Here is a 16,266-nt window from a genome sequence, read left to right as displayed (position 1 = left end):
GTGAGATCTGTGCAAATCTACAACAAAGTAACATGGACAAATAAACATGCTTTATAAACGTGTTAAAATAAAGCAAACTAAATAACATTAAATCAATGTGACAAATCAAAACATGAATATACTACAATAACAAAATCAAACGTGCCTAAATAAAATGACGTGGGTCACCCCGTTACATGAGCGTCATGCAGGCTTTACAGCGCGTCCATCGACTGGGAAACAGCCAGAGCTGTAGCCGGGTGACCCCAGGAAGATTGTATCTTGAAAAGAAAACCTGGGTGCACTGCAGGGGACACGAAAGAGACAACAGGCTCATCATCAAAGATGGACTGCCTCGTCTCATCGATAGGCCAAGGCACTTGTAACTCCACAATGGCAGAAACTCTGCTGACAGGGAGAGTTTAATCGCAGGGGATGTGCTGTCTGACTCCACCTCCTCAGAGGGGAACGCCAGCTCTTGTTCGCCCACCTCCTCAGAGGCACACATCATCCTGCTGCCAGTCTGCTCGTAGCCCCTTGGTGCTCCAAAGGGACAGGGGGGACAGGCGGAGCCGTGCGCTCCCGCAGCAGCTCTGCAAGCACCGTTCCCTGATAGGAAACAATTGTCTCTTGGACTCTTTCTCCTCCTCTTCCTTAATACACATTAATATCATGTGACCCACAAACACTTTTAGGCTTACTAACCAGTCCTTGTTCAGTGTTGCAGGTCATATACATTTTCTCATGCATTTAGCCATACTGTGTAACTCTACTCAGACTACCTGGAGATTAGACATGCAAATTGAGAGAAATGCATACTTTCTTAATTTAGTATGGTACGACATGATTTGTTTTTTAAATGAAAAGTAATGTTTTCTATAAGATGCTTCTATCAAAGCAGTATAAAGTGAATGCAGTTGCACGACAGGTACGATTTATGGAATTATTTTATGAGCTAGAAGCATCCTACTCATGCAATATGAAACAAAAACCTGTGAATTTGAAGCAGACACCTCTAGAGACTTCACACCCAGCAAGAGGCAAATGTCTGATGGAAATGTAATGAGACATGCTTATGTCAAATTTACACCAGAGTACTGCACCTTTTATGTTTAGGACACGTGTTTTGCCATTAAGTAGTAAGGCACATATCATAAATTTGAAACAACAGTCTTAGAACAAGTTGTTCAGGAACAGAAATGCACCAAATGATCTATAAATTAACACATGATTATGGAGATGTTCTGTCTTCAGAAGTAGATGTTTCGGATTGGTTTTTTTTTCAGTAAATAAGGGAGAACAGGTTCTTCTATTATTTTCAGCTTTAGTTTTTTGTAACTTGATTAGAAATTTAATAAACTGTAAAATAGTTAAAATCGATCCCTCTATCTATATGCTTTTCTTAGATTAAGTAGTTTATGAGGCCTAATAAGTGCAGGAAAATACAAACACAGTGGTTACTTGAATACAGTTTTAATGTACACATCAGGTTTAATGGCAGGTTTTATTTAGAACAGATGTTACAATGTATAGAGAACAGTAATAATTGTCAAAAAAGGAAAAGAAACATTTGTAGGATTTTTTAAAATTAAATATACACATTTTTCCAAATGTTGACAGCTTTTACACTATTTTTTTGTACAAAATGTTCCCTTGATTTTGTTAAATGTGTTGTTTGTTTAACACTGAAACAATTACATAATACTGGCTATTTGGCAGGTTACACAAACATTATCACTACAGTTTAGCTAGCCTACTCAACAAAAAAGCTAAAGGTTGCGTTGGAATATTACAGCCAATGAAACATTTGAGAGAAAAAAAAAAGTTACAAGCATGAATTACTACTGGCATCATGATTTGTGCTTTCAAGACAGAGGCAGTTTGCGTGTATTCTAGTGGCAAGTTAAGGGCATACTTTATTTAATAACAGTCTGCATGGGGTGAGAATAAGATACTAATCCCATTTATTTTTAAATGTCCTAACATTTCAAGAAATAGCTGCCACATGTAATAAATGTGCAACATCAACTTTTTTTTCAAAACCACAGGACTCAGAACTCAAAAACAAGTTTTATTTTTTATTTGTATGTATTTTCTTTTTCTTTAATGAATAAAGACTTATAGTCTAGTTTTCTATATTAGCATTTCTGTATTTTCTCTAAAAAAACATTTAGGGAGAAATCAGATTTTGATGTTTAAGAGAAATTGTTAGATGATCTTATTTATCCCCTTTGGTCCCGATTTGAATTTTCAGAAATTTTAAAACAGTTTGTGTGAGCTCTAGGAGTTCGAGAAGTTACCCTGCCAAAACTTTGAAAAAAAAAAAATATATATGCATTATAAAATTGATATATAGATAGGAAATCTAATGCAGTACAATTACGCATGCAGTGACAGAAGGGAATATTTGGTTCTGTACACATACAGCTGTGGCCAAAGGTTTTACATCACCTAGAATTTTAGGATTGAGACATTAAAAAAAAAAAAAAACTATATGAACATAACTTAGATCTTTTATTTAACATTGTGTAATCAAAGAAACTACAACATGGTTATCACACAAGTCTACCATGTTAGATTTCAAAAATGTCACAATTTTCAATTTGTCAGGTTTTCATTAAGTAAACGGAAAACTACAAAGCAGTATGCAATTCAATATGTTAGTGTAACATTTTTCAGCAGGTTTCATTCCACTTTATAAAGCAAAATGAGTTCATTCTATAGGGTGATGCAAAACTTTTGTCCATAGCTGTATACTTTGTACAGTTCCTGGCTTAATGTAAACAAGATAGACAATTTTTTGGCCCGATTGTAGTTGATAACTGTTTAGAAGGCCATATGGGCAAGCTGTTAAGTGCTATAATTATGTTAAAATACATCTAATGAGATTAGCAAGTATAGCATGAAAAAACATTCAACGTCAAAGACAGATCCAGTTTTTTATTTTATTTATTTTTTCCAGTATGAATAAGAAATGATTTGGTTAGTCCACTGTTAGTTGCAGTCGTAAACAAAGTTGTAGTTGCTAGGCTCTTTGGGAATAGGGGGCGGGGCCTCTGGGATCTGAATGTTCTCAAGGTCGAGGAGGCGGAGCTTCATCTCCATGCTGAGTAGCGTGTCCAGGTCAGATTTGGTACGATCGCTTGTCATCTCCTTCCCTAGAAGGGCATTCAGACCGTCCGTCCACACACAGTACTGCAAGAAGGATTAGTTATATTCTCTCTCTTTCTCTCTCTCTCTCTCTCTCTCTCTAAATTCTCTCTCTAAAATCTCTCTCTCTTAAATTCTGATAAACAAATACAACTATTCATATCTGGTTACTGTTTCAATAGATTTCTTTCAATATCATTATCATTTTTTTGTCTCTAAACAAAGTTGACGGCAAAGCCTTCTTTGAAACCTCACACTTAAGGCAGGATCTTGGTCTTGCTGCCTTGCAACTTTCTTTAATCAGTCTGAGATGCCAAAACATGAATTAAGTTGATGTTTTCTTTGTCTTAATAATAAATACATAAATATTAATCGATAAAAAGCAAGCTGCTGCTAATATTTGTAATATTTGTAAATGTCTCCTTAGACCTGCAGTGTGGTGAATTAGGCCTCTCCTGCAATTTAAAGATACTATACCCAATTAGCATTTAGGAAAACTTGGTAATTTCAACCACCAACTTGCCATACCAGTGTGTTTAAAAAAAAAACCAAAAAAAAAACCCCAAAAAACCACACCTTTATGGCTGAATACATTTAATAATATAATACCTAATTTATATTATATATAACAAGCTTAAAGTTAATTGCTTAAAGTTCATAAGTAAATGAAATACAGATGATTGACTAGTGTCATTTCCGTCTGACAATGTAAATATACTGCCATTTTTTTAAAAAAAAATTGCTGAATGCTGCAGCTTTATTCAGTTATTTCACTGTAATTTGGTTGCTTTTATTTTTATTACACATATAAAATGCAAGATTATGGGACGAGAATACATACAAATCAAACAGTTGCAAGTTTAATCAATGCACAAAGAAAATGGCACTGCACTGTCTTAACTGAAACATTAGTTATTGTACTCAATATGAATTAAAGCTTTGGTGCTTTGATGGAAATATTTTGTTAATGCTCTGTGCATTAACCTGACTGAAATGACAAACATATGAATTGATACTTACCTCATTCTTGTCAGGGGCAATAAAATTCAAATATTCATCTGACTCATACAAAATTGAGAACGCAAGTTCCAACACCTCCTAAAATGAGATAAATGTACATTATTAATATATGCAGTACCAAATATTTAATAAGAAACCGCCCCCTTTATCACATCTTTCCTCCTACACTGCTTCTCCGTGTCACATGGTACACCCATTACATACTGGTATCAGTCATAACAGTTTTTATTAGTGATAAAACAGAATTGGTTAGCCTTGTCCCAAGCAACCATAAAAGTGCCTAGGCATGTCAAACTCTTAAAAGTCACCTCTATTTTGCACAATTATTCAGTGCAGCAGATCTAAAAATGGTTACTGGTGAAAGTTGTTCAACAGTTGCTGGGTATTTACAGAAACAAAATGTTGCAATGAGTGACTTGTTTAGAGTTTCATTCTCCTAATTTTTAGGTATTATTATTTTGTTTTTGTTCATTGCGTGACTTCAGATTAGTCTTATCAGACAGCTTTGTGGCTTTCAGGCATCTATTAAATGACTTCCCCAATGATTTACAATACAAAGTGTGCATGCTGCAGTGGGGATAGAATTTACATGCTGAGACGCATCCTGTTATTTTTCAGACAAGCATGTTTTTGAAAAACAAACACAAAATCACAGAGAACTCTGAACTTAGTGATGTGGAGAAAATGAAATCTGAGCACAAGGATAATAAAAGGAACTCCAGAATAAATGTCAGTACAGTAAACTAACATGCTTCTCACCACAAAGGATTTCAGGTAAACTGTTCCCAAGACACAGACTTCATAAACAACCAAGTGTGATCACAAGCCAGACATTATAAATCCTCTTGAATTTCTAAAGCTACCTGTATATTTCTTACGAAATATGATGACAGGTAGCACTTAACCCATTACTTTCAAATCAAGCATCAGGATTGGTATTTTTACAATTGAAAATGTGGCTAGAAAAACTACAGAACTTTGTTTGCAGCAATCAGCTGTGTGCTTTGTAATGGTGTCTTTGCCTCTTCTCTGCCAACCCTACTGCTCATCTTTGGGTATGTAAGACAATTATAACATGCACCCTGTGCACAATGAGTATGACTGAGCAGCCTTGGGTTACATTCCTCGTATAATGTGCACCTCTTGTATACGACCCAATACTACATAGAGTACTTTTAACAAAGTATACTGCACACATAGTAGCGTGCAAACCATATAGGGCACATGTACATATTTGTATGGGTCCATGTTATAATTTCTTTATAGAAAGATTCGGCTCAGTGAAAATGATTTGCCAAAATACAACTGGGGAGCTACTGCACTCTGAAGCATAGCTTGGTCACACACACACACACACCCCCCTTTGTTTTTCAATCCCACATGGTGTCTATAATTATAATCAATAACTACAAACACACAATCAGTCATAAAACATACAGTAACTATTACTACATTTTTTTTCATTTCAATAGGAAGATTTATCAACATTTTGTAATCCCAAAAACATAATAACACAAAAGACATTTCACAAAGCCTGCTGAACTATAATCAAGCACATAGCAAGCCACGTGCTAATCCCAAAGGTGCATGTACTGTTTCCATTGCTTAGCTGAAAGGTTCTAACTTCTTAAAGTCCATGACAGAGAGTACTCCAGTTTTGCCTTGTGCTTATTTACATCCTCCCTTACAACTTCCTGAATATGTAAGAGGGCTGACATGATTCACATTCGGGCTGGGCTGATGTTTGTGGAGCTGATTTAGGAAGACACCTTCTGTAGAATGCCAACAGCCAGATGATTTTATATATTATATATATATATATATATATATATATATATATATATATATATATATATATATATATATATAGATAATATTTAAGTTGCCAAGAAGATGGCAACTTAAATATTGAAATGAAATTTAAAGAACGTGGAGTTTAACCACACACAGCAGCCAGGAAATTCCACACCCGTATAGACTGCAGGAAAACTAATGAAAAGCCCAGGATAATAGGGCTTTCTCTTTCTTTCCTTAGGAAAAATTCTAACCTTTGCAGTGCCAAAGCCATCTCCCTTCCATGTCTGTGGCAGTGAGTAAAAAAAAAGGAGAAACAAAAAAAGTAGGGATAAAGTACCATTATTAATATTTACAGGGAGAACGCTTTGCTGCACTTTGACATCATTATTTAGGTTCCCGAAAAACCTGCTGGGCCTCAATAAAAAATATAATTAGAAAACATACAATTAGACTAAATATAAAATTAGAATATTTTTTGATGTTCTTCTGATATATTGATGCTTTGCATTCGCATTGTAAGTATGTGCAACACTTCTAAACTCAGATAGAAGCTTGCAGACTTGTAGTCGAGTCCTCAAACCTCGAGTCCTCAAACCTCGAGCCGAGTCCGTGTCCGGGTCCGAGTCACGAGTCCTTGACTTCGAGTCTCGAGTCAGAGTCAGAGTCCTTGAAACAAACTCAAATCAATTTTCATTCAACTAGTGGTAGTCGTGGGGGAACAGTTTACCTAATGAACGTTCTCCGATATCCCTCAGGAAAAATGCACAAATAATAAAAAATAAAAATACAAATTCCAACATGAATTAAGAAGCTCTAAAAGTATGACTATTATTTTTCATTTGTTTTTGTTTTCAGTAAACTCAGTTAAATTACATATTTTTCAAGAATGCAGTTTTAGAAATGTATTTCTACAGTGCTTAAAAAACTTAGAACATGGTTTAAAGTAGTAAAGCGAAATAAGTACTTACTTGTTTATTATGCTGACATAATTTATTCCTTATAGAACTTAATGCAAAAGAGGAAAAAAAGTGTTTTTTGTGGGGGTGTGTTTTACAGCCAGTTGGTTTGCTGCAACCTATCTTGCTTCCAGTTTCTTATTCTTACTATGATTGGCTGCAAAGACAAAAGGGCTAACCAGTGATTGGTTAATGTTTAGTTGGGTGGGTTTTTATTGTACACAGGTTTCCTAGTAACTGTAACATTATTTGTGTAATAGAAAATAAAAAAGGACTCGTCGTTAATATCTCTGGAGTCACGGAGCCCAAATGTTTGAGTCTGAGTCCGAATCCGAGTCCAAGTCACACAAGGTCGAGTCCGAGTCCGAGTCACGAAAAATGCGACTGGAGTCCGAGTCCTGGATTCGAGTTTTACAGGTCTGGAAGCTTGCAAACAAAACCATACAGACTTGCAGGAACAAACATACCCCTATACTCCTCTACTTTTAATACATAAAGCCATGGCCAAAAGTTTTGCATCACCTAGAATTTTAGGATTATAAAAAAAACAAAAAAAAACAAAAAAAAAACATATGAACATAATTTAGATCTTCTCTTTAACATTGTGTAACCAATGAAACTACATATCACAAAAGTCTACCAGAAGACATAATAGTAATACAGTATTTTATGTTAGATTTCAAAATATCACATTTTGCAATTTGTCAGTATTTTTTATTTTTTTTTTAAGTATATGGAAAACTACAAAGCGGTATGTAATTCAATATGTTAACATAACACTATTCAGCAGGTTTCATTCGACTTTATGAAGCAAAATGTGTTCATTCTAAAGGGTGATGCAAAACTTTTGTCCATAGCTGTACATTCAAAAATATAAGTAGATACATGTGTTGTATATTGTACACAAGCACACAATGGGATGTCATGCATTTAACATAGTGGGATTTGTGTAGCCATGGAATGTAGGGGGTATGTATACACACTGAAGCATGCAGACTTCTAAAATTACAAATGCACCATACAAAATCTGAAATGCCCATGAAGTACCTTATTCTGTTTCAGGGCTCCTTTTTCCTTCATATGGGGACAGTCCTTTCCAGTTACAACAGCTTTAATGTCTGCCACTGGCACTGAATTAAATAAAAAAATAAAAAAATAAATAAATACAAACATATATTACATACTTCTCCAGATGCCTACAGTACATACATCATTAACCAAAACGTTTTTGTCCACACAGTCTCATTAAATGGTTCCTATGATAATAGTCTTCAAAAGCTCACTCTTTCACAGTACAGCTTGAATATATATATATGATCTACATTGACACAATAGAAGATCACCAGATATAGCCTATGGTTACAGCCTTTCTACTTTTTCTACTCCTGTTAGAGATTAGTCTTCAAAATAGTTAAAACATTAGTATTTTCCTCATGGATTGTCTCAGGTAATCCGTCGTTATCCTGTTACATTCTGAGGTAAAACTATAAGGTAGGCAAACTTTCCAGCTAAAGCTTTGCTGGTTGAAGTCCATCTAGATAAGTAATCTTCATTCGTCCATTGTCCTTGCCGTCAAGTTGGGACACTTCCCTGTCTCGGTTGTCAAATAAATAAGCAGCATGCCCATTGTCGTACACTAGCACATCAGACCATTACTCACATTTCTCCTGCAAAGAATCATGGGTCACTTCTCCCTGGGGGCTCTCCTCCAAGTCTCCATAGTGCAGGACCTTGTGGTTAGGAGACAGACGACAGTACCAAAACTTGTCTGTAGGGGGCGAAAACAAGAATCGTTACCAGAATAAAGTCTGGGTGGCACCGGTCAGTGCAGAGTCCTTCGCGGGTCCGATTTTTACGACCCGCTTCCGACCAGGACCCGCTACTACAGGACCCGACCCAAACCCGCAACTCGCTGCAACACCGTCTTCTTACCCCCGACCCGACCTGCTCTAATAAGACTTGCAACTCGACCCGAACCCCCAAGTGTTTGTCCTTTACTTACTGCCTGTGCCGACTGACTCTCTCACTCTCTCACATTCACACGCAGATATCTCTACCATTCTCCAAAGATTGAGTTTATACAATAGGCTATAGCTTTCTCTAGTGGTCTGGATATACTTTAACATTGTAACATATTAACTATCTCTACTTACTTTACTATAAAATAGCTGTCTATTCCTTTCGTGCCATCAATTGAAAGGGAGCGACACCTGTGCTTTCACAAAGATGTACCAGTTTTGTGGCTGTCTTTCACAAAAACATAATGCCAAGATTTACAAGCAATGAATCCAGTCACATGTTCATTATTTTCATTCGCTATGATTCCAAAAGAATTCCACACTTCTGATTTACCTCTCGAACTATTATTTGTTTCACCTCGTCCACAGGGATTTTTAATATTACCAAGCAGATGTGATAAAAGGATCTTGTGACGTATCAAACAAGCAGCAATACAAAACGAGAACACTGCTTAGTCAGCTGACTCCTCCCTAATTGCCTCCTGCTTTGGTGCAGGAAATACCATTTACCTTCAAATACTTTATTTGGGAAAGGGTTACAGACGAGTATGCTGAAAGGACAGAAAATGTTTTTGGTGATTCAAAAATTCAGACCAGAGCCTGACCCGAAATGACATTTTTTGACCCGCACCCGAACTGCAAACCGTGAAAAAGATAACATTCCGACCCAAACCCAACCCGCTTTTGAGGGTCACCCACGGGCACCCAACCCGATGCAGGACTCTACGTCAGTGTTCTCTTTTTATAATTGTTTCTACTTCACAATGAATTCCACTTGGATTACAGACTGTCTGAGAACAAGCTGCACTCCTTCATGTACAGGCTGCTGCTGCAACAAACAAGAAGAAGAAAAAAAAACAGCTTTTCTTTTTTTGCATGCTTAGAAGGGAGAGCGCCCACATGTTCAGGGATGTGCAATGCAGATTCCCCTCCATCTAACTCAGAGGAATTCCATACATATCATGAACCTTCATACTGTATATGCCAAATGCGCTGCCTGGAAAACAGCAACAATAATACTGAATTACAACCATGTTCTTTCTAGTCAGTGGGTTAAACTGAGACTTTTTCCTCATGCTTTTGGAAGGGATAAAAGCATAGCCCTGTGCTGCTTTAGCAAACTACACTTTGGGTACCACTGATATAAGTAGGTTAGGATGCCTTGCAATAATGTAGAGATTTCCAGGAAAGCACACATACACCTTCTGTAAAGCTGTATCTGAATGGCATTAGTGACAGAAATATGTTATTTTTCTAAGCTTGCACTGTCCTACATTTGTAGATTAGCAAATCTGTTTGTAGCAATCTGCACGAGCATTTCTTCAGGCACTGTGTATACAGCTACAGTATATTGCACTATTTGGCACAGTAAAACCATTCCCCAAGATAGATAATATTATCACCTGACAGAATCAAAAGCATTTATATTTCATCTTAGACCTAAATGATCTGCATTTTGTAATCCTTTATTTTGTAATCCTTTTATCTGGATCATTTTGATCCATTTTTTCAGAAAATGTCACTGCTGGATTACATTTATCCGAATTACAAATAATCACGATTACAAAATCAGTTTTTTTAAAAAGTTCTAATAGTTCACAGCATTTTTTTTTTAAATAAGGCATTATTGATGATATAGCCTAACTTAAAAAAATAAATAAATAAATAAAAAATAAGACTGGTGATAATTATGAGTATTAACACTACCAAGGTGGTCAAATTAGACCAATCTTTTTTTTTTTTTAAATTTAATTTACTCTGCCTGTCTGGCAGATACGTGGCTGTGCGTTTATGACTTTTCTAGCCTCTGCTAAATTGGATGTGTAGTTCATACACTTCACTTATTTTAAATAAAGGGGCCCTGTTTAGTGACACCACAGCCCAATAGTATATAGCAGGTACTGGAAATAAAATGACATCCTACCCTGCAGCTATCAAGCTCCAAAAACCACAGTGCAACTAATGAATTTAAGTACTCCAATACTTGTTGGAGTCTAGGTTAAAAAGAGTAAACTGTGTTTGGTCATGCACCTATACCTATACATAGAAAACATAATTACATTACTGTATTTGTACTTCCAGTTATCCCGACAGTATACTCAGCATACAATAATTTGACTTAATATAGCCTTTGCAACTGTATTTACAATAAAATGCACAGTACTTTCAAATTGTTAATACTTTTGTCATTGTACTGTAATTGAATTTGTGTTACTGTAACTTCAATTAAAACACTGACAGTATGCATTTGGCTTTGGGCCGGACCAAATCAAAGTTAGCACTTAGCGAACGAGGACGCGAAAGCATGCGCGGTAATAAAACACAAGAAAAATTCCAAGCGAAATCTCGCGGAACCAAAACAAGCCCTTTTCACCCTTCAAAAAGCAGCTATCACCTGTTGAATACAAGTGGGTTGAGAAGGGGGAGTGGTTTGTTATCACCCGACCAAATCTACTCAATTCCAGCTATAAATCATAAAGCAAGACTTTCGCAGGACCGGATTCTATAGTCAACTTCGAACTTGTCGAAAGCTATCGCGTATTAAGCAAATAGTAAAATAACACTAAACATCCTGATATTTGCAAAAAAAAAAAAAAACAGTACATGCCTCAAGACGCTCCACTGACCTCATATATCGAACACTTGCACACAACACACACTGAATAATTTAAAATGAATAATTTACAGTATCAAATATTATTATATGTATTATGCCTATTATTATCATAACATATGTTGTGTTTGTTGCACCCTTTAACAAAACTCTCACAAGACCGTTTTCTTCTTTAGCCTACTACTTTTTTTTTTTTTTTTTTAGAGTTAAATATTTAACAAAGCAATACGTATCATTTGTTTAATACGTAAAAACAATAAACTCTTTTCTACTCACAGAGAGGTTTGCTTGAAGCAGTGTCTCTCTCAGTGATGGTAAACATTTTTAGATATATTTTCTTTTATTTCTTATCTTTGTAATAAGCTATGACTGCAGTACATTTTTTCATGGACTTTTTCACACATCATCTGTGACGTCACCTACTTCTGTTCAAATTATTAATTTCTTAAAAGGCACAGTGCTCCATTACATTGAACTTCGATCAAACTCAAGACTAGCAAATGTAAACAAATTAGAATACTAATAAAGAACATATAAATGTTTTAACCACTTTAAAGATATTAACTTTTAGTTTTTAACATTTGGTTACTCTCATAAAGTACTTCAACAAGGGAGCACACATTGAAAGTCCCCTTGAAACATATAGGAGGCTGTGTGGTCCAGTGGTTAAAGAAACGTCCTTGTAACCAGTAGGTTCCCGGTTCAAATCCCACCTCAGCCACTGACTCATTGTGTGACCCTGAGCAAGTCACTTAAACTCCTTGTGCTCCATCTTTCAGGTGAGACGTAATTGTAAGTGACTCTGCAGCTGATGCATAGTTCACACACCCTAGTCTCTGTAAGTTGCCTTGGATAAAGGCGTCTGCTAAATAAACAAATAATAATAATAATAAACCTGTGTAGATAACAAAATTACATAATACCTATATTGGTAGCCTAAATGTCATCTCTTGTGCAGTTACTATACAGCCTTGTGCACAACAGGGCTCTGGGCACCACAGTGCCAGTCGGGTATGAGGATGCTGGCATTGCATGGTGCTGACACAAGCCAAGGCACGGTATGGATTTTTACAAAAATCATGAAAACAATGTGGTACGCTTTCATAGTGACAGAACAATGCGGCACAATGCTGCAGACGTCGTGGAAACGAGGTAATTGGGAAGTGTGTGTGTGTGCGTGCGTTTATGTTTTTTTCTTTCAAACTCGCGTCTGTATTTTTCAATATTTTACACAATAAAAATAAAAGCAGATAATAATAATAATAATAATAATAATAATAATAATAATAATAATATTTTTATTATTATTACTACTACTAGTAGTAGTTGTATGTAATAGCATTCACTGATATTCAAACGAAACAGTAGTACAACACAGATTTTTTAAAAAAATGTATTTTCTGCCCTGGCTGTCTTCGCCTGCCTTGTCGCATGTTACCGCCTCGTTTCCGCCCCTTCAAAAGGTCACAAATACCAGCTGGGGATTGGTCAACAGCTGTTTTCATGTTGCTGTCCTACTCCTGCAAAACTTCTCTAGTCTCCGCCCCTTTCGCGGATTGGAAATGGCTAGTTTTGGTTTCAGGATAAAGAAAATGTGATATGGAAACTAGCGATATTATCGCATAAACACTGTTTCGCAAGAGCGATCGGGGTTCGATTTGGTCCGGCCCTTAGACTCCTGATAATAACAATGACTGATAAGACCATTTTCTTTCGCTGGTCCCTTAAAAAAACATATTAATGGGAAATTACGTGAGATAGCGTCCATGAACAGATTAGTCCGACTTGGTCAATTGTCTATAGTTTGGTTCCTCTTGTACCCCACATGGCCTTTACACCCCACACGCTAACTGTCATTATTAAAACCAAGATATGTGTTAACAGACTAAATGCTTCTAAATACCAGTAACTTCAAATGTGCTTTACAGTCAGTGTTATTACACCGTGTAACAATTTTTTTTTTTTTTTTTTGGTTCCTGGGTAGTAAGTGTTATTTCCTAATTGCTTATGCCTCAAAAGTAATGAAAAATGGCTATTATTCCCCACAAACTTTGCTTTTGTGACCAGGACAGTGATATTTTGAAATTTACCTATTTTCCAGAACATTCCAGATAGATTCAGTGCTGAGTAAACTTGGAGTAACTTCTAGAACTTTCCAGTAATATAAATAGTAGTATAAATACAGGGGCCTTAAGCCCACCAGTTCAGTTTAGTTCCAGCTGCCTAAGTGGATACATATCTGCATTTTTCTGAGATGGCATCAAGAGGCTGCAAGCATCCGACAGACACATTTTGCTATGTCTGCGGCCAATTTATCAAGACAAGAGCGAAAAAGTACTCCGTGGAAGCATCTGCTAGTGTGAGGCCTACAAGGCATATTTCGGCACGCCTGTCGGGGATCAAGACAAACCCTGGGCACCTCATTTCACCTGCAAGCACTGCAAAAAAACTCTGGACGGTAAGATGGACAATTGTTACTCGGAATTTTATGTTATAAAATGTGTTAACATTTTAAAATTGTAAAAGTTTTTAATTTTAAAATGTTTTACAATTTTCAATGTTATTTAAAAAATATATCATATATGAAAAATGTTGCGAGAATCTCTTACACATTAGTCATGGGTGAAATAAATGTATTTTTGTAGGATGGTACAGAGGGGAAAAGAGAGCCATGAAGTTTGCTATCCCAAGAATTTGGCGGGAACCCACTGACTACTCAAGCAACTGCTACTTCTGCATGGTGGACCCTTCCAAGCGGACCGAGTTCTCTGTGGGGAGGAACAACGTCAAGTGGGAGCCACTGGTGGACCCCCGGAAGGTGCTGATGCCACCACTGCACATCAAATTGGGCCTTATGAAACAATTTGTCAGAGCTCTAGATAAGGAGTCGGCAGCCTTCAAGTACCTTCAAGACTTCTTCCCTAAGCTGTCTGAGGCAAAGGTCAAAGCCGGTGTCTTCGTCGGACCACAGATAAAGAAGATCCTGGAGTGCAATGAATTCCCCAAGAAGCTCACTAGTAAGGAGAAAGCGGCTTGGAACAGCTTTGTCGCAGTGGTTCGGGGCTTCCTGGGCAAATCACAAGGCCGAAAACTATGAGGAGCAAGGTGAGTGCTTCCACCAGGATATACTGGACTTTGAACGCCGCTACCAAGGAAAGTATAACGAGAACATGATGGGAGACTACATTTGGGGGCTGATTCGTGAAAGTGATTTACAGTATAATCGTAAATCTCGAAAAACTACTCACTTCTAAATCATTTGTAGTCATTTTTGTATTACTTTAGTATAAATACATGTTAATTTGGATTCATATGTTGTGTTTTTCTGACTATGTGAACGAAAAGACACAAATTCGCCCGTTTTCTCATTGGAAATAGGTAAATTTCAAAATATCACTGTCCTGGTCACAAAAGCAAAGTTTGTGGGGAATAATAGCCATTTTCTATACTTTTGAGGCATAAGCAATTAGGAAATAACACTTACTACCCAGGAACAAAAATTGTGTTACATAGTGTTATTAAGCATATTGCCTTCATCAGTGCAGTAACTGATGTTTTCATTAATAAAGTAATTTCTGGCATTCCCTGGTTATGTCATCCCTAAAGGTGACCCATCAAGAAATATAAATGAGTATCACTGCTGTACAGTAAAGCCAGTAGAAGTAGACAACAAAAATGTCAACCCTAATGACTTAACACCTACAAGGCAGATACATATGTCAAAATGTGCACATTATCCTGCAGACAACTTTTACAGAAAATCATGAAAAACTAAAGCAGAGGGGTAAAAATAAATTGTGGAAGATGAGGCTGCATTACCTAATACTATTAACTGCATTCCATCACCGAAGCACAGTGTAAAATGGTTCCTCTCATCATATTTTTTGTTATTATATGTTCTTTTTTTACAAATTCTGTTTGGCACTTTTTCTTTACTGCAAATTCCTTAGGCTGGCTCAGTTCAATAACAGCTTCTGTGCAATAATAATTCCCCATATCTATCTGGGATGTTGCTGCAGCATGACAGAAGCCAGAATGACATTTTAATACTTCATATGCTTATACTTCAGCCCTTTCTTTTCTTTCTTTTTTTTAAATACTGAATGAACAGTAAACCTTTCCAAATCATTATTTTAGCAAGGATCTTTTTTTTTTTTTTTTACTACATTTCCCAAATGATAACATCTGCCCTTCTATATCTTCACATAACTTCTTGTAAATTGGATTTTGCACTTAACACATTTGGATTTCTAACTCAAATTATCTTCTGTAACTTCTTGCTAAGCCACAAAACATTTTTTTTTTTAAATTAAAATCCCCCACCCTTCAAAAATGTTAACTTTTATGTCTGTAAAGCAAACCAAAAATGCCAGGTGTCAAATCCCTCTCACTGCTAAAGGGTTCCTGTACATAATGCTAGAATAGTAACATTATGGGGGTGATGTAAGGATACTCGCAAAGTGATCTGCAGGTGCAAACCCCCCAAAATGCTGCTGTAAATCGTGTTTACCAGCCGTAAAGTCTGATTTTACCAGTCACTAAAAATGCAGCATATGTAAAGAATGGTGTTACCTGGTGTCCTGCCCGCTATCAAATTTACACTTTGCATTCATTAATCCATTACAATTATATTGAAATGCATTCAAATGAAGAAAAAAGCATAGAATTGGGCGGGATCTGATTACTAAGCAGGTGCAAACATTATAATGTGATGTAAGGATTTTGCCTTGCA

General features: G+C 36.4%; 1 protein-coding gene across 5 annotated transcripts in view; it reads right to left on the bottom strand.

The window, feature by feature from the left end:
* Window positions 1–1,436: 1,436 nt before the first annotated feature.
* Window positions 1,437–16,266, bottom strand: part of LOC117400425 (engulfment and cell motility protein 1-like) — a 159,807-nt gene continuing 144,977 nt past the window's right edge. For 3 of the 5 annotated variants that reach the window (XM_059022937.1, XM_034000371.3, XM_059022938.1), the window contains 5 exons: window positions 8,563–8,670; window positions 7,950–8,032; window positions 6,198–6,230; window positions 4,150–4,227; window positions 1,437–3,174 (listed from right to left, as the gene is read on the bottom strand). In XM_059022937.1, coding sequence (XP_058878920.1) covers window positions 2,974–3,174; window positions 4,150–4,227; window positions 6,198–6,230; window positions 7,950–8,032; window positions 8,563–8,670 — 503 coding nt within the window. In that variant the 3' untranslated portion in view covers window positions 1,437–2,973. The remainder of the gene's footprint in view (window positions 3,175–4,149; window positions 4,228–6,197; window positions 6,231–7,949; window positions 8,033–8,562; window positions 8,671–16,266) is intronic. The other 2 variants (XM_059022939.1, XM_034000373.3) reach the window with 1 other exon arrangement.

Source organism: Acipenser ruthenus, chromosome 4 (assembly GCF_902713425.1).
Source record: "Acipenser ruthenus chromosome 4, fAciRut3.2 maternal haplotype, whole genome shotgun sequence".
Classification (NCBI taxonomy): domain Eukaryota; kingdom Metazoa; phylum Chordata; class Actinopteri; order Acipenseriformes; family Acipenseridae; genus Acipenser; species Acipenser ruthenus.
The sequence above is the reverse complement of the archived record's forward strand: the minus strand, read 5'-3'. Positions and strand labels throughout refer to the sequence as shown.